At 37.3% G+C, this 20,871-nt stretch overlaps 1 protein-coding gene and 1 long non-coding RNA gene across 9 annotated transcripts in view; one reads left to right on the top strand and one right to left on the bottom strand.

Moving 5' to 3' along the window:
* Positions 1-20,871, top strand: part of ELP4 (elongator acetyltransferase complex subunit 4) — a 252,778-nt gene that overhangs the window by 55,393 nt on the left and 176,514 nt on the right. For all 8 annotated transcript variants that reach the window (XM_055282022.2, XM_063641876.1, XM_055282021.2 and 5 more), the window contains exon 4: positions 14,426-14,557. In XM_055282022.2, the coding sequence (XP_055137997.1) occupies positions 14,426-14,557 (132 nt within the window). The remainder of the gene's footprint in view (positions 1-14,425; positions 14,558-20,871) is intronic.
* Positions 1-20,871, bottom strand: part of LOC134736989 (uncharacterized) — a 190,979-nt gene that overhangs the window by 9,583 nt on the left and 160,525 nt on the right. The gene's annotated exons all lie outside the window — the stretch shown is intronic.

Here is a 20,871-nt window from a genome sequence, read left to right as displayed (position 1 = left end):
TAATATCCAGATCCTATAAGAAACTTAAATCAACAAGTAGAAAACAACCCCACTGAAAAGAGAACAAAGGACATGAACAGACACTTCTCAAAAGAAGACATACAAGTAGAACAGCACGGTGTCTGACACCTGTAAACCCAGGGCTTTGGGAGGCCGAGGTGGGTGGATTACCTGAGGTCAGGAGTTCCAGACCAGCCTGGCCAAAATGGCAGTAAATTAGCTGGGCATGGTGGTGCATCCTGTAATCACAGCTATTTAGGAGGCTGAGGCAGGAGAATCACTTGAACCTGGGAGGCAGAGATTGCAGTGAGCTAAGATCACACCACTGTACTCCAGCCTGGGTGACAGAGCAAGACTCTGTCTCAAAAAAAAGGAAGACATACAAATGGCCAATAAACATGAAAAAATGCTCATCATCACGAATTTTCAGAGAAATACAAGTCAGTATCACAATGAGATACCATCTCACACCAGTCAGAATGGCATTTGTTGAAAAGTCAAAAAATAATGTTTGTGGGATTGTGAAGAAAAGGGAATGCTTATACACTGTTGGTGGGAATGTAAATCAGTTCAGCCACTGTAGAGAGCAGTTTGGAGATTTCTCAAAGAACTAAGAATTGAACTAACATCCAACCCAGCAATTCCATTACTGGGTACATACCCAGAGGAAAATAAATCATTCTGCCAAAAAGGCACATCCATATGTATATACGTTGTAGCGCTATTCTCAATAGCAAAGACATGGAACCAACCCAGGTGCCCGTCAACAGTGGACTGAATAAAGAAAATGTAATACATATATACCATGGAATACTATGCAGCCATAAAGAAATCATGTCCTTTGCAGCAACATGGATGTAGCTGGAAGCCATTATCCTAAGCAAACTAACACAGAAACAGAAAGCCAAATACCATATGTTCTCATTTATAAGTAGGAGCAAAACATCAGGTACACATGGACATAAAGATGGGAACAGTAAATACTGTGGAATACAAGGCAGGAGAGGGAAGGAGGGAGGCAAGGGATGAAAACTTCCTATTGGGCATTATGTTCACTTCCAGGGTGACAGTTGCAGTTGTACTTCAGACCCCAGCATCATGTAATACACCTTTTTTTTTTTTTTTTTTTTTGAGATAAGAGTCTCACTCTGTAGTCCAGGCTTGAGTTCAGTGTCGCGATCTCGGCTCACTGCAACCTCCGTCTGCTGGGTTCAAGCGATTCTCCTGCCTCAGCCTACCAAGTAGCTGGGATTACAGGCACCCACCACCACACCCAGCTAATTTTTGTATTTTTAGAAGAGATGGGGTTTCACCATGTTGGCCAGGCTAGTCTCGAACTCCTGGCCTCAAGTGATCCACTCGCCTCGGCCTCCCAAAGCGCTGGTATGAGAGGTGTGAGCCACTGCACCTGGCCAAAGTGTAAACTCTTTTTTTTTTTTTTTTTTTTTTGAGACAGAGTCTCACTCTGTCGCCCAGGCTGGAGTGCAGTGGCACGATCTCGGCTCACTGCAACCTCTGCCTCCTGGGTTCAAGTGATTCTTCTGCCTCAGCATCCCAAGTAGCTGGGACTACAGGCACACGCCAGCACGCCCAGCCAATTTTTGTATTTTTAGTAGAGACGGGGTTTCACCATATTGGCCAGTCTGGTCTCAAACTCCTGACCTCGTGATCTACCCGCCTCAGCCTCCCAAAGTGCTGGGATTTCAGGTGTAAGCCACCATGCCCAGCCCATGCAATATACTTTTATAACAAACCTGCACATGTACCCTCAGAATCTAAAATAAAAATTGAAAAGACAAACAAACACAATGGGAATCAACCCCTCAAACTCTACCATTGCTTTATCAGCTAAGTATATGGAATATTCTAAATCCTTTGTTGTTATTTCAACAGTGTTCATAGCATCTTCACTAGGAGTAGAATCCATCTCAAAAATAACACTTGTTTTCTAGTCCAGAGTACCAACTCTGTATCAATTAAAGTTTTCTCATGAGATGGCAGCAATTAGTCACATCTTCAGGCTCCACTTCTAATTCTAGTTCTCTTGCTCTTTCTATCACATCTGCAGTTACTTCCTCCACCAGAGTATTGAACCCCTCAAAGTCATCCATGAGGACTGAAATCAACTTCTCCCAAACTCCTGTTAATATTGATATTTTGACCTCCTCTCATGAATCATGAATATTCTTATGGCAGCTAGAATAGTAAATCTTCCCAGGTTTTCAATTTACTTTGCCCATATCCATCAGACGAATCACTATCTATAGCAGCAATAGCGTTAAGATATGTATTCTTAAATAATATGACTTGAAAATTGAAATTACTCCTGATCCATGGGCTACAGAATGGATGTTGTGTTAGCAGGCATGAAAACATTAATCTCCTTGTACATCCTCATCAGAGGTCTTGGGTGACCAGGTGCACTGTCAGTGAGCAGTAATATTTTGAAAGGTTTGCTTTTTCTGTGCAGTAGGTTTCCATATAGTGGGCTTAAAATATTCAGAAAACCATGTTGTGTACAGATGTGCTATCATCCAGGCTTTGTTGTTCTGTTTATAGAGCACAAGCAGAGTAGATTTAGCATAATTCTTAAGGGCCCTAGGATTTTGGAATGATAAGTGAGTATTGGCTTCAACTTACAGTCATCAACTGCATTAGCCCCTAACAGGAGAGTCAGCCTGTCGTTTGAAGCTTTGGAGCTAGGCATTGACTTCTCTCTAGCCATGAAAGTCCTAGACAATATCTTCTTCCAATAGAAGGCGGTTTCATCTACATTGAAAATCTATTGTTTAGTGCAGCCACCTTCATCACTTAGCTAGATATTCTGGATAACTTGCTGCAGTTTCAACATCAAGAATTGCTGTTTCACTTTGCACTTTTATGGAGATGGCTTCTTTTCTGAAATCTCATAAACTAACCTCTGCTAACTTCCAGCTTTTTTTCTGAAGCTTATTCATCTCTCTTGGCATTTAAAATTTTTAATTATATAGATATTTTTACTTCAGAATCAAATGTAATTGGACCCTTTGAAAAGAAAATACCTATGCTAGTAAACAGAGCCTCTAGAAGAGGAAAGTAAAACGGATTTCACTTATATTCCTTCAGTTGCTCATTGTCATGTCACATTTTTAATTTATTTATTGTTTTTATGTTTGGCCTTTCATTTTCATTTGCTTATTCTCTCCCCAACATTTCTAATTTTGGTTTCATTTTCTGTTAGAGAGAGGATATGTTTATAGAGAGATTGTCTATCTATCTATCTATCTATCTATCTATCTATCTATCTATCTGTTACCAGTTTCTTATTTTTACACATTCTTTTTATTGAAGTCCCTTTTTATGTTGCTGAATTGTATCTTCATATAAAAAAGGTTTATGGTAGGCCATGCACAGTGGCTCATGCCTGTAGTCTCAGCACTTTGGGAGGCCAAGGCAGGAGGATCACTTGAGGCCAGGAGTTAGAGACCAGTCTGGGCAATATAGCAAGACACCGTCTCTACAAAAAAATAAGAAAACAGTTAGCTGGGCATGGTGATGCACACGTGTAGTCCTAGCTCCTCAGGAGCCTGAGACAGGAGGATCCCTTGAGCCCAGGAGTTCAAGAAGGCTGCAGTGAGCTGTGTTTGCACCATTGTACTCCAGCCTGGGCAACAGAGCAAGACTCTGTCTCAAAAAAAGTAAGGAAGGAGGGAGAGGAGGGGCAGGAGGAGGAAGGAAGGAAGATTGGTATGAATTCTTCCAAAGTATAATTTACATATAATTTTATCAATTTGATATACAATTCAGTGAGTCTGAGTAAATGTTCACAGTTTTATAACCACCACCACAATCATAACATAGAACATTTCCATCCTTTGAGAAATGTGCCTACGTGCAATCTGTCTGCCTACCACCACTTGACCCCTGGCAACCTCCAGTCTGCATCCATATCTTTAGCATATACCTCAAAACTCTTCTAGCTCTCTACCCATTACCCAATCCCAAAGACACTTCCACATGTTTAGGTATTTCTTGCAGCAGCACCCTACTTCTCGGTATCAAAATCTGTGTTAGTCAGCTCAGGCTGTCATAACAAAATACTATAAACTAGGTGGTTTAAACAACAGAAATTTACTATCTCACAGTTTTGGAGACTAGGAAGTCCAAGATCAAGGTTTCAACCAAGTCATTGCCTGGTGAGGGCTCTCTTCCTGGCTTGTAGACTGCTGCTTTCTCACTGTGTGTTCACGTGACCTCTTCTTTTCACAGATAAAGAAAGAGCTCTTTCTGGTGTCTCTTCTTATAAGGTAATTAATTATATTAATTAATTACCTTTATTATCTCATTTAAACTTAGTTATTTTCAAACACCCCTTCTCCAAATACCATCTCATTAGGGGATAGGACTTCAATGTATGGACCTGAGGAGGACACAAACATTGAGTATTTATCTCATTTAAAATTAGTTATTTTCAAACACCCCTTTCTCCGAATACCATCTCATTAGGGGATAGGGCTTCAATGTATGGACCTGAGGAGGACACAAACATTGAGTATTTATCTCATTTAAACTTAGTTATTTTCAAACACCCCTTTCTCCAAATACCATCTCATTAGGGGATGGGACTTAAATGTATGGACCTGAGGAGGACACTAACATTGAGTATGTAACAGTTGTTATGGATGAAAAGATGACTAAGACATAGTCCTTGCCCTTAATGATCTCATAGTGGAATAGTTGAAATTTGAGGAGAGCTCATCTAAATCATGCATGCTGATGTAGCAGCATGATTTTTAATCCTTTGGCTATATGCCCAGTAATGGGATTGCTGGGTCAAATGGTATTTCTAGTTCTAGATCCCTTAGGAATTGCCACACTGACTTCCACAATGGTTGAACTACCATCAGAGTGAACAGGCCACCTACAGAATGGGAGAAAATTTTTACAATCTACCCATCTGACAAAGGGCTAATATCCAGAATCTACAAAGAGCTTAAACAAATTTACAGAAAAAATCAACCCCATCAAAAAGTGGGTGAAGGATATGAACAGACACCTCTCAAAAGAAGACATTTATGCAGCCAAAAAACACATGAAAAAATGCTCATTACATTATGAAACAAAAAATAATTTTAAATACTCCAAAAAAATCAGTTGTGACAAACAAAACAAGAAAAGTCAAGGTCCAACCTAATGCCATAAATGTATAGAGTTTGTCATCATTTGGTGTGGTTCAAAACTTCACTGTCACATTCAGAAATTAATTAGGATAATCTTAAGAATTAATTAAGGCCAATTGTCTCAAATTTAAACAAATGTTTCACAATGCAACACAGATTTGGAGATAAAATCCAAGACCTAATAATGTACCACCTCCTGAATGGGAACCGAATACGCACTAAGGCAAATGATGTTAACACAGGAACCTTTATTTCATGAAATCTCACAAGAGAATAAAGAGCCTGGGTATTATTAAAAAAAGAAAAAAAAAAAGAAAAAGAAAGATTGCACTTTTTGCCTAACCTCTCATAACCTGAAGTTACAGAATAATGAGTGACTATCAAAATATTCATTCGTCAAGCTTTAACTAGAACAAAAACACATCAATCTGAAAGAAAATATAACCCAAGAACACAAGGAAATTCCTCCATAAGAGATTTATAGAGGAATTTAGTAAGAACATGAATTCAGGAAAATAAAATCACAAAGATAAAATGATAACACATGAGTAGATAAAAAGAATAATTGCATAATTAAAAGTACAAGTTGACTTAACATCATTACCCAATAAAGTAGCAGCAGTAACAGGCTTATGATAGTTGAACTGAAGTTAGAGAAGAGATTAAAACCTTCAGTGAGAAGACCAGGCATGATGGCTCATGGCTGTAATCCCAGAGCTTTGGGAGGCTGAGGTGGAGGGATTGCTTGATTTCAAGACCAGCCTGGGCAACATAGCGACACCCTGTCTCTGCAAAAAATTTAAAAATTAGCCAGGAATGGTGGCATGTGCCTGCAGTCTCCACTACTCAGGAGACTGAGGTGGGAGGATCACTTGAGCCCAGGAGTTCAAGGAAAAAGAAAACATTAAATGAGAATATGATTACAATGTGGGGAATTTTTTATTTAATAAATTTAAGTAGATAGTGGCTACTGTATTGGACAGTGCAGGTATAGAACACCTTCAACATCACAGAATGTTCTGTTGGTCGGTGATGGTCCCGACTCCTGGGAAAATACTCATCTAACAATAAATCGTTTACTGCGTGAAGTTTTACTCACTGTCAAACATATACCTAACATTTATATCAACAAAGATGTATTCTATTTTGATATGGAACAGAAAAATAAATGTGAAATACAAAGACAAAGTTTTACTTGGAAATAAGAAAAAGGAGAATCACCTCAAGAAACATCCGGTTTACAGGTGTTGGGGAAGGAATAATATAAAGCAATGGATACACATATAACCCATTTAAGTTGTCGAAGGAAGAGTTTTTCAAGAATTCATGCAGAAAAAGCAAGTCATCTACAAGGATGGAAGTCTTCAGACTTCTCTCCAGCATCGGTCTTTGTCCAAAGACAGTAGAGCACTGGCCACCTATTTCTAAGCAAATGAAAGTATTATAAAATATTATATACAACCAAAGTGTTACTCTAGTATTTTTAATACCAGACAAATTTTTTTTTATTCTACTTTAAGTTTTAGGGTACATGTGCACAATGTGCAGGTTTGTTACATATGTATCCATGTGCCATGTTGGTGTGCTGCACCCATTAATTCGTCATTTAGCATTCGGTGTATCTCCTAATGCTGTCCCTGCCCCCTCCCCTGACCCCACAACAGTCCCTGGAGTGTGATGTTCCCCTTCCTGTGTCCATGTGTTCTCATTGTTCAATTCCCACCTATGAGTGAGAACATGCGGTGTTTGGTTTTTTGTCCTTGCGATAGTTTACTGAGAATGATGATTTCCATTTTCATCCATGTCCCTACAAAGGACATGAACTCATCATTTTTTATGGCTGCATAGTATTCCGTGGTGTATATGTGCCACATTTTCTTAATCCAGTCTATCGTTGTTCGACATTTGGGTTGGTTCCAAGTCTTTGCTATTGTGAATAGTGCCGCAATAAACATACGTGTGCATGTGTCTTTATAGCAGCATGATTTATAATCCTTTGGGTATATACCCAGTAATGGGATGGCTGGGTCAAATGGTATTTCAAGTTCTAGATCCCTGAGGAATCACCACACTGACTTCCACAATGGTTGAAGTAGTTTACAGTCCTACCTACAGTGTAAAAGTGTTCCTATTTCTCCACATCGTCTCCAGCAACTGTTGTTTCCTGACTTTTTTTTTTTTTTTTTTTTTTTGAGACAGAGTCTCGCTCTGTCGCCCAGGCTGGAGTGCAGTGGCGCAATCTTGGCTCACTGCAAGCTTCGCCTCCCGGGTTCACACCATTCTCCTGCCTCAGCCTCTCCAAGTAGCTGGGACTACAGGCACCTGCCACCACGCCCAGCTAATTTTTTTTATTTTTTAGTAGAGGCAGGGTTTCACCGTGGTCTCGATCTCCTGACCTCATGATCTGCCCGCCTTGGCCTCCCAAAGTGCTGGGATTACAAGCGTGAGCCACCGCGCCTGGCCTCAATGCTGATTCTTTACTTCTTGGTCCATGTGTGTGAGTTTTTTTATTTAGGAGTATTTGGTAGGATATGCGCATTTTCAGCTGAAATTTTTCCAAATTGTTCTCCAAAGTGGTTTTTCAGTAGTAAAACTGGTAAACTCCTAACTTCCCACCAGCAGTGAGTAAGACTTCCAGTTTCTCTGGTCTCTTAACAACTTTGGTATTTTTAGACGTTTCGTTTGTTTGCTTGCCTGTATAATGGGTGGGAAATAGTAACTGGTTTTAAAGCACATTTCCTCGATTACTAATTCTGCTTTGTACTTCTCTGCATTGTTTGAAATTGTTTTTTAAAATTATTATTTTTAAAAAATTCCAAGATATATCGGCTGAAAAACTTTTATGTTTTTCAAAATGATGAACTATAAGTTCAACATTTTGCAGTAAAATAACATATTAAGGTTGGGCACAGTGGCTCACGCCTGTAATCCCAACACTTTGGGAGGCCAAGGCGGGCAGATCACTTGAGGTCAGGAGTTCAAGACCAGCCTGGCCAACATGGTGAAATCCGATGTCTACTAAAAATGTAAAAATTAGCTGGGCATGGTGGCGCACACCAGTAATCCCAGCTGCTCAGGAGGCTGAGGCATGAGAATGGCTTGAGCCCAGGAGGTTGAGGTTGTAGTGAGCCAGATGATGCCCCTGCATGCTAGCCTGGGCAACAGAGTGAGACTCTGTCTCAAAAATAATAATAATAATTAAAAAACAAATAACATATTAAATGGAAAACATGTACCTCACATTATACTGAGAAAGAATTGCAACATAATAGGGATAGAGAAAGATTAGTACATGAAACATAAGGAGTCCAAAGAAAGCTGTGGTATTAATTCCCTTGAGAATAATACAAAATTGGCCCACTAAGATTGTTCCAGAAAGTTTCTGTGGTTCATTTCACTAAGCATCTCTTGAGTATCTTCTTTGTACTTCTTATGGTGCTCATTTCATAACAAGGTCAGAATATATACATTACCATATAGTCCCTACCTGTCAAGAAATTTATAGCCTTTATTGGAAAATGAGATTATGCATACATGAAATGTTGAAGAATATCAAGCTGCATATGATCCAATACCAAAATGTTTGGCACAGATGAAAGTGAAATGGGAATTCAGAAAAGAGAGAGCTATATATAAATATGGACAGTAAAGATCATCTAGTGCCTCTTTTATGTACTCCTTTTTTACTGTACAATAAGTCTCATATACATTTGAATAATAAAGCAAGATTAAATTACAGATCCTTGGATTCTTCACATACCTGAATCTCTTAACATTAGTGCTGTTTCTGTGTCAAGATCTGGGCAATAGCATAGATATATTTCTGAAAGATTATAAATTGTATATAGATGGTACCACATCTATGTGACAAGTTCTGTAGTAGTATATTTTATAGAATTTCAACTAATTATATATAGGATTGTCTCCATCAGTTTTGACCTTATCAGAGAGGCCATCCTTTACTAAGTTTATTAAAATGGAGTCTTTGCCTTCTTACCTTGCTCCAGTTCTACACTTGTCCACAAAAAACATCTTTATCAGTGTTAAACTTGGAATCATTATAATTTTCATGATACATTATTATCGTGTGACCTATTATTTATTTGTTTGTTTATTGTTTTACTCCATAAATAGAATGAAAGCTTATTATAGAAGCAATATAGCATGGTGGTTAAGAGCACACACTCTGGAATCAGACTACCAACTGGCTTCAAATTCCCAGCTCCATTTTTTACTAGCTCTGTGGCCTTGGACAAGTTACTTAACCCCTTTACGTTTCAGTTTCCCATTATGTATTAAAAGTAATGGCAAAAACTGCAGTTATTTTTGCACCAACCTAAAAGGCAATAATAATAGTACCTACCTCGTAAGTTTATTATTGAACACTGAATTAACATATCTAAAGCACTTAGAACTGCCCTGAATAGAGCAAGTACTATATATATATATATGTACTCTTGTTATTGTTACTAAGTTTGTTCACTGCTGTGTCCACAAAAAACTAGACCAGGACTTTGCATATATTGATACTCAATAATAATTTCAACATAACGGATACTTCAGTCTTTTTTTTTTTTTTGAGATGGAGTCTCGCTGTCGCCTAGGCTGGAGTGCAGTGGCGTGATTTCGGCTCACTGCAGGCTCCGCCCCCTGGGGTTCACTCCATTCTCCTGCCTCAGCCTCCCGAGCAGCTGGGACTACAGGCACCCGCCACCTCACCCGGCTAATTTTTTGTATTTTTAATAGAGACGGGGTTGCACCGTGTTAGCCAGGATGGCCTCAATCTCCTGACCTCGTGATCCGCCTACCTCAGCTTCCCAAAGTGCTGGGATTACAGGCGTGAGCCACCGCGCCCAGCCGATAATTAAGTCTTATAAAAATATAAGAACCCCTACCTCACACCGTATATAAAAATTCACTTTCAATGTATCAAAGAGCTAAATTTAAGAACTAAAATTCTTAGAAGAAAACATAAGTATAAACCTTCATGACTTCAGATTAGTCAATAATTTCTTAAATATGACACCAGAAGCAAAGCAGCAAAAGAAAGAAACAGGTAAGTTGGGTGTATTAGGCCATTCTCAAATTGTTATAAAGAAATGCCTGGGTAATTTATGAAGAGGTTTAATTGGCTCACAGGTCTGCAAGCTGTACAGAAAGCATAGTGGCTCATGCTTCTGAGGATGCCTCAGGAAGCTTCGAATCATAGCAGATGGCAAATTGAGAACAGGCATCTCACATGGCAGGAGCAGAAGCAAGAGAGCAAGGGGGGAGGTGGTTCACACTTTCAAACACCAGAACTCACTCATTATTGCAAGGACAATACCATGGGGTATGATGCTAAACCATTCATGAGCAATCCGCCCCCATAATCTGTTCACCTTCCACCAGGTCCCACCTCCAACAATGGGGATTACACTTCAATATGAGATTTGGATGGAGAATACCTCCAAACTATATCATTGGGCTTCATCAAAATTAAGATCTTTGGTCCATCAAAGGACACTTCCAGTGTCCAAGGAGAAAATATTTGCAAATAATATATTTGATAATGTCTACTATCTAAAATAAATAAAGGAGTCTCACAACTCAACAAAAAGATAAACAGCCCAATTTTAAAATGGGATAAGGGCCAGGCACAGTGGCTCACACCTGTGATCCCAGCACTTTGGGAGGCTGAGGTGGGCAGATCACAAGGTCAGGAGATTGAAACTATCCTGGCTAACATGGTGAAACCCTGTCTCCACTAAAAATACAAAAAATTAGCCAGACGTGGTGGTGGGTGCCTGTAGTCCCAGCTACTCAGGAGGCTGAGGCAGAAGAATGGCATGAACCCAAGAGGTGGAGCTTGCAGTGAGCCGAGATGGTGCTACTGCACTCCAGCCTGGGTGACAGAGCGAGACTCCATCTCAAAAAAGAAAAGGGGGGACGGGATAAAGCCATGATAGACATATTTCTAAAGAAGATATACAAATGGCCAACCCAGCACATGAAGTGATGCTCAGTATCATTGTCATTAGGAAAATGCAAATCCAAACCGCATTGAGATACCACTTCATCCCCACTAGGGTAGCTATTTAAAAATAATAATAATAATAACAACAATTGGTTGCTAAGAATATAGAATCAATGAAACCCACGTACATTGTTGGTCGGAATGTAAAATGGTGCAGTCACTGTGGAAAACATTTTGGCAGTTCCTCAAATAGTTAAAAATGGAATTACCCTGTGACTCGGGAATTCCACTCCTAGGTATATACCAAAGACAATGGAAAACATGTTCACACAAAGTTTGTGTGTGAATATTTGTAGCAGCATTACTCATAATAACCTAAGAATAGAAATGATCCATGTACGTCAGGTGATGAGTAGTTAAACAATGTGGTACATACATACGAGGAATAGTATTCGACCATAAAAAAGAATGAAATACTGAAACATGGTGCAACATAGATGAACATTGAAAACATTACTCTAAATGAAGGAAGCCAGACACAAAAGGTCACATATTGTATGGTTCCATTTATAGGAAATGTCCAGAACGACTAATCCATAAAGACAAGATTAGTGGTTGCCAGGGGCAGGAGAGAAGGGGAATGTGGAGTGATTTCTAAATGGGTGTGCAGTTTTTTGGGGCACTGATGAAGGTAGATAGTGGTGATGGTTACACAACTCTGAATTAGTAAAAATTACCAAATTTTTTCTTAAAATGATATTTTTATGTTACGTTAATTTTATTTCACTTTAAAAAATATATAAAGGGTTGGGAGCGGTGGCTCACTCCTGTAATCCAGCACTTTGGGAGGCCGAGGCAGGCAGATTGCTTGAGCTCAGGCGTTCAACACCATCCTGGGCAACATGGTGAAATCTGGTCTCCACAAAAAATATAAAAATTAGCCAGGCATGGTGGCATGTGCCACAAGTCCCATCTACTCAGGAGGCTGAGGTGGGAGGATCACTTGAGCCAGGAGGTGTGTGTGTGTTATATATATATGTGTGTATATATGTGTATATAATGTATATATGTATGTATATATAATAAATCTTATAATCTATATGTGTATATATAAGAAATCTTATATATGTATATGTATATATAAGAAACCTTATATCCTTTACATAGGCATTAATTGATAAAGTGTATTTTCTGCACATCTTTTGAACATTTTCATCTTTAAGAAAATGAGTGCCTTATCAGTATTAAACTTGGAATCATTATAGTTTTTATGATACATTAAAAGTTTTTAACATGGTAAAACATCTATTATGGGAATAGATACATATTTAATAAGAAATGAGGAAATGCTTACCTATATTTTGTAGTCTCATCTTGTTTAGATAAGTTAAACATATTAATGAGTCTCTACTATTTTAGGGTTATTTCTCTAATATTGTACACATTAATGTAAGAGCATTTCTTAGAATCGGCCTATTTTCTACAATAAGAGGACAGTGTGATATAAATTATTTTTCAAATGTTTTTATTATTAAATTGTGAGTAACCATTTTACAACTATTGCCAGGTGTCCCTGGGGTTGAAAAAGATGTTAAACCAAATACATTATACTAAATTTATTGCCGAATATTGACAATACAAAATGTGCGGCTCTGAAGACAATTGTTTGACTGACTTCTCACAATCTAACATTTGTAGGATTCCTAATATGTAGCAAACATCATTCTCTGTATTTTACATTTTTAACTTATTTACTCCTTACAACAACCCATTGAAGTAAATAATACTTTTGTTGTTGTTGTTGTTGTTGCTGTTGTTGTTGAGACAGGCTTTGGCTTTGTCACCCAGGCTGGAGTGCAGTGGCATGATCTTGGCTCACTGTAGCCTCAACCTCCTGGGCTCAGGTGATCCTCCCCTAAGTAGCTGGCACTACAGGCATGTGCCACCACACCCAGCTAATCTTTTTGTATTTTTGTAGAGGTGGAGTTTTGTCATGTTGCCCAAACTGGTCTCAAACTCCTGAACTCAAGTGATCCCCCGACCTTGGCCTCCCAAAGTGCTAGGATTATAGGTGTGAGCCACTGCGCGCAGCCAGAAGTAAATACTGTTACCTCCATTTTTTTAGATGATGAATGGAGACATAGAGAGGTCCTGTGGTAACACAGACACAGCTACTAGTGCGAAGTCAAGATTTGAACTGGACATTCTAGTTGCCGAATTCAAACTCATAACCACTATGCTGTATTACACTATACTCTCACAAATACGTATTTCCATTGGAAAATGAAGTTACTTTATACTGTAAGATACTAATGCTTAGCTAGGAATGATGGATTCACAGCTTAAATGATATAACTAGTTTCTAAGACTAGCGTTAATTAAAATGTGAATTCACTTTGAGGTCTTTTAGAAGGTGAGTAAAATATATCATATTAACACTTAATGTGTTTTGAGCTGATTTGTTGACACGATTCTAAGCATAAGTAAATTTGATCTTGAAAAGTGGAAGTTGCAGTTTAGGCTAATATATAACATAGCACAGATTGTATTTACTAATCCAATGCCCCACATTATCTTTATGATTCTAATAGAAAATAAAACAAAATTATTGTATGTGCTTTCCTTCTTCAAGAAACTTAAATACAGTTTTCTTTGAATTCTTTCTATAGTACCGCTTAACAAAAATGTTTGCTAGTATTTTATGTATTTTATAGTTATGAAGTTGGTCACCTTCTAAAATTAATAAATTGGAAGTTATTGTCTCTTCATTTAATCAGAGATTATTGTTAAAGAAGAGACATAAGCTTGCAGGTGCAAAGCTAGCATTTGATGTAGGTAAAATAAATGTCATTATTCTTAGTTGTTACTTCACCCATTATTTTAGTGAATGGCTTTTTTGAATTCTAAAATTACCAGTAAGCAGATTGTGCAAATGTTTTATTTTTACCTTGTGGCCAACATAATAATAATTATATAGAATACATAAGTACTAATTCCAGACTTTGCTTTAAGCATATACATTTTGAGAATTTAGTATAACCTCTTGTTAGAATAGCAATTGATTTTTGTGAATATAGAAATTTGGATATTTTCTTTAAATTCCAGTTTATTGCTAAAAAATTAAACTTAATGTTTGTATTATACTTGTTTTCTCTGTTTTAGAAATGTCTATTTTTATGAATTTATATTTAAATCAATGTTAGTCATGAATTTTCAATACATTGAAAATTTCTAGTGTTGCTAACATGGTTTAAGAAAATTGTCATATTTTACCACAGAATCTCAATTATGTGTCATTTTGTTTTCTTAGGAACTCCCAGCACCATTACTTGATGATAAATGTAAAAAGGAATTTGATGAAGATGTATACAATCATAAAACACCAGAATCTAATATTAAGATGAAAATAGCTTGGCGTTACCAGTTATTACCCAAGATAGAGGCAAGTAAACATACAAATTCTTTCTAAAATTTGCAAATGCATCCGTTTTCATCTTACAGAATCTCTTGTGGTATGCCTATATGTGTATTTGTTTATTTAAAGAATTAGCTGTTTCATTTGTAGAGTATTTGGTCAAGATGATATATTTCTTACAAATAAAATTTATGGTAACTTTGTTTTTTACCAAAATTGTTGTTGTTTCATTTCTTCCATAATGCCCATATAGAATGCTTTATTCTAGAGTTGCAAGACAGAGTAAGTGAACTAATGAAGCCATTTCTATCCAGTATGGTTACCTATAAATATTCAATGTAAGTGATGGTTCTTTGGAATTACTATTTTTATCCTTATACATTTTCAATCATTACATTTTCAAACTCATCTATCTGGTAACGTCATCTGTTCAGAACAGACAGAATAGGTAAGAAATGAAGGAAAAATTTCTGAGAAGTCAAAACAAATGCCAATAAATCTGTCCAGTAAAACTCATGAACTCTATTACTGGTGATGGCATGGTTCATTTATTAGCTTCCTTATTTGATTGTTCACTTCATTCACTTTTCAGACTACATTATTTAACATCTATCAGATATTAGCATACTAGTAGAAAAGAAAGGAATATTCTAATCTGAATAAGACATAGTTTCCTTAGTCCGTCCTTCTCTAGTCCTCCACATTGACATCAGTGTTATCTTTCCCAAGGACAGAAATATGTGTATGATACCTTTAACTTCGAATGCCTCATTTGGTTTCCTATTTTCACTACCCCCTTCTAAATAAATAGCAGACTGTAGTACCCTCTAATACCGTCCTGCCAAACTCAGACACAGCCTTAGAATTCTTCTCTACAGGAATGTTCTGGGTAGCCGCTACCACTACTGAAAGTTAGTATATGAAATGAAACCTGTTTGATATTATAAGCTTGCAATATGAAATACAAATTTAAGATTGTATACAAAATCTGTACAATCTAATCCAAGCCTACCTTTTTAGCCTCTTACTCCTTTGTATATAAAACACTACATTCAACTATCTTTTGAGAATTGCTCCTTATAAATTGCTTGTATTTCTTTTAGTAATGCTTTTTTCACTTTCTTACTCACCAATGCATCCTTCTCCAAGTTCAAATGTTACTACCTCTTATGGCTTTCCGTACATAATTATCTGCTTTCCTTTTTTTCCCTGTAGCACTTCATATATTTTAAAATGCATCTTTCTCTGGGTTGGGCACAGTGGCTCACGCCTGTAATCCCAGCACTTTGGGAGGCCGAGGTGGGTGGATCACGAGGTCAGGAGTTCAAGACCAGCCTAGCCAAGATGGTGAAACCCCGTCTCTACTAAAAATACACAAAAATTAGCTGGGCGTGGTGGTGGGCGCCTGTAATAACCAGCTACTCGGAAGGCTGAGGCAGAGAATTGCTTGAACCTGGGAGGCGGAGGTTGCAGTGAGCCGAGATCATGCCACTGCACTCCAGCCTGGGCGACAGAGCAGGACTGCGTCTCAAAAAATATATCTAGGTATATTATATATACATATATATAATATATATATATATACATCTTTCTCGTTGTTTTATACTTAATTGGTAGTATAACTCTCTCCTCCACCACACAGAAAATTTTCTGTGAGGCAGAGAGCTTGTTTTATTTTCTCTTGTACCTCAGCACTTACACTAATGCTCTTTTAATCAATAATAATGATAATGTATTTATTCATTCAGTCAGCAAATGCTAAGTATCATGTGTGTACCAGATATAAAACATGTTATAATAGGTGCATATTAAGCAATGACATATTGTTCTAATTTAAGTGTGGAAACTATTTGAGTAATATTTTTAAGCCATGATTTAAATGACTGAACAAACTACAAATGTAAGAGAGGATGTTTGCAACTCAAATTATAAAATAAGGACAAATTTTCGTTATGTACAAATAACTTTTAAAATGAAAAAGGAAAATTCTACAACTGATTTTTTTAAATGGGCAAAAACATGAAAAGGAAATGTAAGTGACTCTTAAACATACAAAACATATGCTCAATTTCAGTTTTAATAAGGGAAATTCAAATGAAAACTACACTGTCCTGCTATTTTTCTCTTATCAAATTGACTATGATCTAACTTGGTAAGACACTGTATTAGCAAGGGTGGGGGAAGCTGATACTCATACTTTGCTGGTGAAAATGTAAAATGGTACAACTTCTGTAGAAAGTATTTTGGTAGTAACCTTCACAATTACAAAAACATATTCTTTGATTCTTTTGGATATTTACATCATGAATATATTTACTCAAATGTAAAAGTAAATATACATGAGCTATTCATACAGCATTTTTTTTAACAGCAAGAGATTGAAAATAGCCTAAATGTCTATCAGTAAGCAACTAGCAGAATAAATTATGGTATGTCTGAACAGTAAAATACTATACATTTGTATTAAAAAATAGAAGGAAGCTCTGTGTAATCAGAAGTTGTTACAGGTATAGCCTAGCTTCGATGTGAACGAGAACTGGGTGCAAGAGGCCCGAATAGATGTTAGTCTGCTTAGGAAAATATGAGTTAAGTGATAGAAATCAAAACAGACAAGAAATATAGGGCTAGCACTTGAGAACCCTAATGACAAAGAACTTCATGTCTTTGATTCTGGCAGATTCATTCAAGTGACTGGGCTTAATGGTGACTGTATTCTAATTTTTCTATTGCTGTGTCCTGAAAGAGTCAGTAATGAACCTAAACTCTAAGTTTAGAGGCTGGAGTACAGTGGTGCGATCTCAGCTCACTGCAACCTCCGCCTCCCAGGTTCAAGTGATTCTCTTGCCTCAGCCTCTTGAGTAGCTGGGATTATAGTTGCCCACCACCACGCCCGGCTAGCTTTTGTATTTTTCTTAGAGATGGAGTTTCATGATGTTGGCTAGTCTCGAACTTACCTGACCTCAGGTGATCTGCCTGCCTTGGCCTCGCAAAGTGCTGGGATTACAGGTGTGAGCCACTGCACCCCGCTGGTTTTGGTCTTTTCATTGGTAATTAGCATTCTCAAGTGAAATTGTCAAAAATGCAAGTAATTAAAGCTTTAAGCCTTTTCTCTTTTTCTTTTTCCTTTTTTTTTTTTTTTTTTTTGAGACGGAGTCTTGCTCTGTCACCCAGGCTGGAGTACAGTGGCACAATCTCGGCTCACCACAACCTCTGCCTCCTGGGTTCAAGCGATTCTCCTGCCTCAGCCTGCCAAGTAGCTGGGATTACAGATGCGCACCACCACACCCAGCTAATTTTTGTATTTTTAGTAGAGATGGGGTTTCACTGTGTTGGCAAGGCTGGTCTTGAACTCCTGACCTTGTGATCCGCCCACCTCGCCTCCGAAAGTGTTGGGATTACAGGTGTGAGCCACCGCACCTGGCCAGCCTTTTCTCTTATTGCTTATTATGAAAGCTATATAGAGTTGGGGTAAGAATTATTTGTTCCTTTAAAAATACATTGTTTTTTATAAATTCGAATCATAGATACTATCCTTGCCCCAGTGAGTAGTGCTAATTTTGTTCTTCCTTTTAGAGTCTGGTGTACCTGCCATTGGCTTTGTTATCTATTAATTAAGGTTGCATATTAACAAATAAACTTAGTACAGTTTTCCTTTTTTTTCTTCTTTTTTTTTTTTTTTTGAGATAGGATCTTGCTCTGTCTTGATCTTGCTCTGTAGATCTTGCAGGCTACAGTGCAATGGCACAATTATGACTCACTGCAACCTTGACCTCCCAGGTTCAGGTGATCTTCCCACCTCAGCCTCACAAATATCTGAGACCGCAAGTGCATGCCACAGCACCCAGCTGATTGTTTAATATTTTTGTAGAAATAGGGTCTCACTATGTTGCCCAGGCTGGTCTCAAACTCCTGGCTTCAAGCAATCCTCTCACCTTGGCCTCCTGAAGTGTTGGGATTACAAGCATGAGCCACTGAACCCAGCCCTAGTGCTCAGTTTTCAAGGTTTAAAGCTTGAATGTTTTGAAAATTGTTCTCTTATGATGAACTTGTCTAGATTATTTATTTTTTCATTTTCTTAGGTCTCTACTAAAAGATTACTTTACCAGAAGTGACTGCCTTTGTCACTGTAGATGAAATAAAACCACTCTCTATCATCTTCTTTCACTGCTTTACTTTTCTTAAAGGCACTTATCATTAAATGATGATAATATATATCTAATTTATTATTATCATCTATCTCCTACTAGAATGTGAGCTCAATGAGAGAAAGGGACTTTGACTGTTTTGTTTTACTGATATTTAGTAGGTGCTCAGTAATTATTTGTTGGATGCATGAAGGAATGAATAGTATGTAAATTAAATATTAAACTGAGCTAAGACACATTAATCAATACAGACAAAATGATAACATTTTGAATATGCAGTCAATGGTCATGCTTATGTTTACTTGTATTTACAGTGAGTTGTGTCCGATTTAGAAAATAGAATCACCTTCTGGCTTCTTTGCTTTTCTTTGAAATGTCACTAGCATGTATATTTGCCTGTTAAGGTAATTTTATATATGATGATTTGCCAAGACTGATAGGCTTTGATGATCACTCATCATTATCTGCTTTATAAATCTAGGCTTTACTTTGCCTTTCTCATTTTAATACGCACACACACACAAAACCTGGCTGTATTAGTTCATTCTCACTGAGACTGGGTAATTTACAAACAAAAGAGGTTTAATTGTCTCACAGTTTCACATGGCTGTGGAGGCCTCGGGAAACTTACAATCATGGCAGAAGGTGAAGGGAAAGCAAGGCACATCTTACATGGCAGCAGGAGAGAAAGCACAGGGGAAACTGCCACTTTTAAACCATCAGATCTCGTGAGAACTCCCTCACTATCAGGAGAACAGCATGAGGGAAACCACCCCCATGATCCAATCACTTCCCACCAGGATCCTTCCTCAACATGTGGGGATTACAATTTGAGTTGAGATTTGGGTGGGGACACAGAGCCAAACCATATCACTGGGTTTTCTGAGATCAGATGATACGGGGCACATTCAGGGTGGTTTGGCCATAGACTTCACTGTGTTTTCTTTATTTTACTTGGGACAAAATGCAGTTAACATAATTGTGGCTTAAGATTAAATAAATAGTTCAAAAGTAGGTGTATTGATTATCATAGATGCCTTTTAAAATAAGTTGTCACCAGGTCCTAAGGGTGTATCCATATTACTACTTACTAATGCAAAAGTGGACAAGAATATATACACCTAGATCAATAACAATAGTTCAGTAAAGTATAAAGCAGTCTTCATTTGAATTGAAGAGTGTATAGTTTTTAAAAAGCCCTCTTTCCTTCACCATGTGATTTTAATTCTCTCTAAGGTGTACATGCCTTCTTCTCCCCTATCTTACAATCATCATCCACTATTCCTGACTCACTCCATGAATTGCTAGCCAGCAGTATATTCTGAGACTTAATTTTCTCAGTATTGTAGAGCTCTAATACCATGACCTACAATGAGTCCAGCAATTCATGGCAATGTGTTAAGTCTTTATTATATTAAATTCTCATCAAACATTGACTTTCTATCTTAGTGGTTTAGCTGCAGCAGCCCTGTGGTAAATGTGTACAGGTGTAGATGATCAACAAATACCATTTTTTTCAATAAGGCAATGTAGTTACAAAATACAATGATGGATCTTCTCATTCTCTAGTGAATCATGACACAATAATAATAATGAATAACATTTACATACTACTTCACAATTTACAGAATATTCATTGCCAGTATTACATTAGAGTCTCACAACAGCCTTGTAAAATAATTATTAGCTCCAGGTTCTAGTGATTAAACTGAGGATCAAAGTGTTTTAAAAACTGTTTGGATTCTTGCTGTCTGGTATGCTCTACTGAGCAATAAGAAATAATAACAACGGTAAGAAAATGTCTTATTTAGATTTTCTTGGTACAGCTTTTCTTTGAAAGTTTTGTTTCTTTGTAACATACTACAAGTAGAGTACGGTATTGTTTTTTTACCGTTTTCCTCCTGTACCCCCATCAAAGTTCATTTCCTTTTAACATCATAAATTTTTACTGAACCATTTCATTTTACTCACTTCCACAGATGACAAAGTCAAAAGGTAGTTTATGAACGTGAATTAGAAGTTTTCATAATGTAAAACTAAAGCAACATGTTCTTACCTAATAAACTGACTAGTTATTGATAATAGTTTGATATTTTTAAATGTGTCAATTTTTATCGAGTTGATGACAGTTTTTTGTAGATGATAATTATTTTATTTACAGCATGTAGTTATCTTTTTTAGAGGAAATGTCTAAGT

Source organism: Symphalangus syndactylus, chromosome 6 (assembly GCF_028878055.3).
Source record: "Symphalangus syndactylus isolate Jambi chromosome 6, NHGRI_mSymSyn1-v2.1_pri, whole genome shotgun sequence".
NCBI classification, from domain to species: domain Eukaryota; kingdom Metazoa; phylum Chordata; class Mammalia; order Primates; family Hylobatidae; genus Symphalangus; species Symphalangus syndactylus.
Note: the sequence above shows the minus strand (reverse complement) of the source record. Positions and strands in the feature narration are given on the sequence as shown.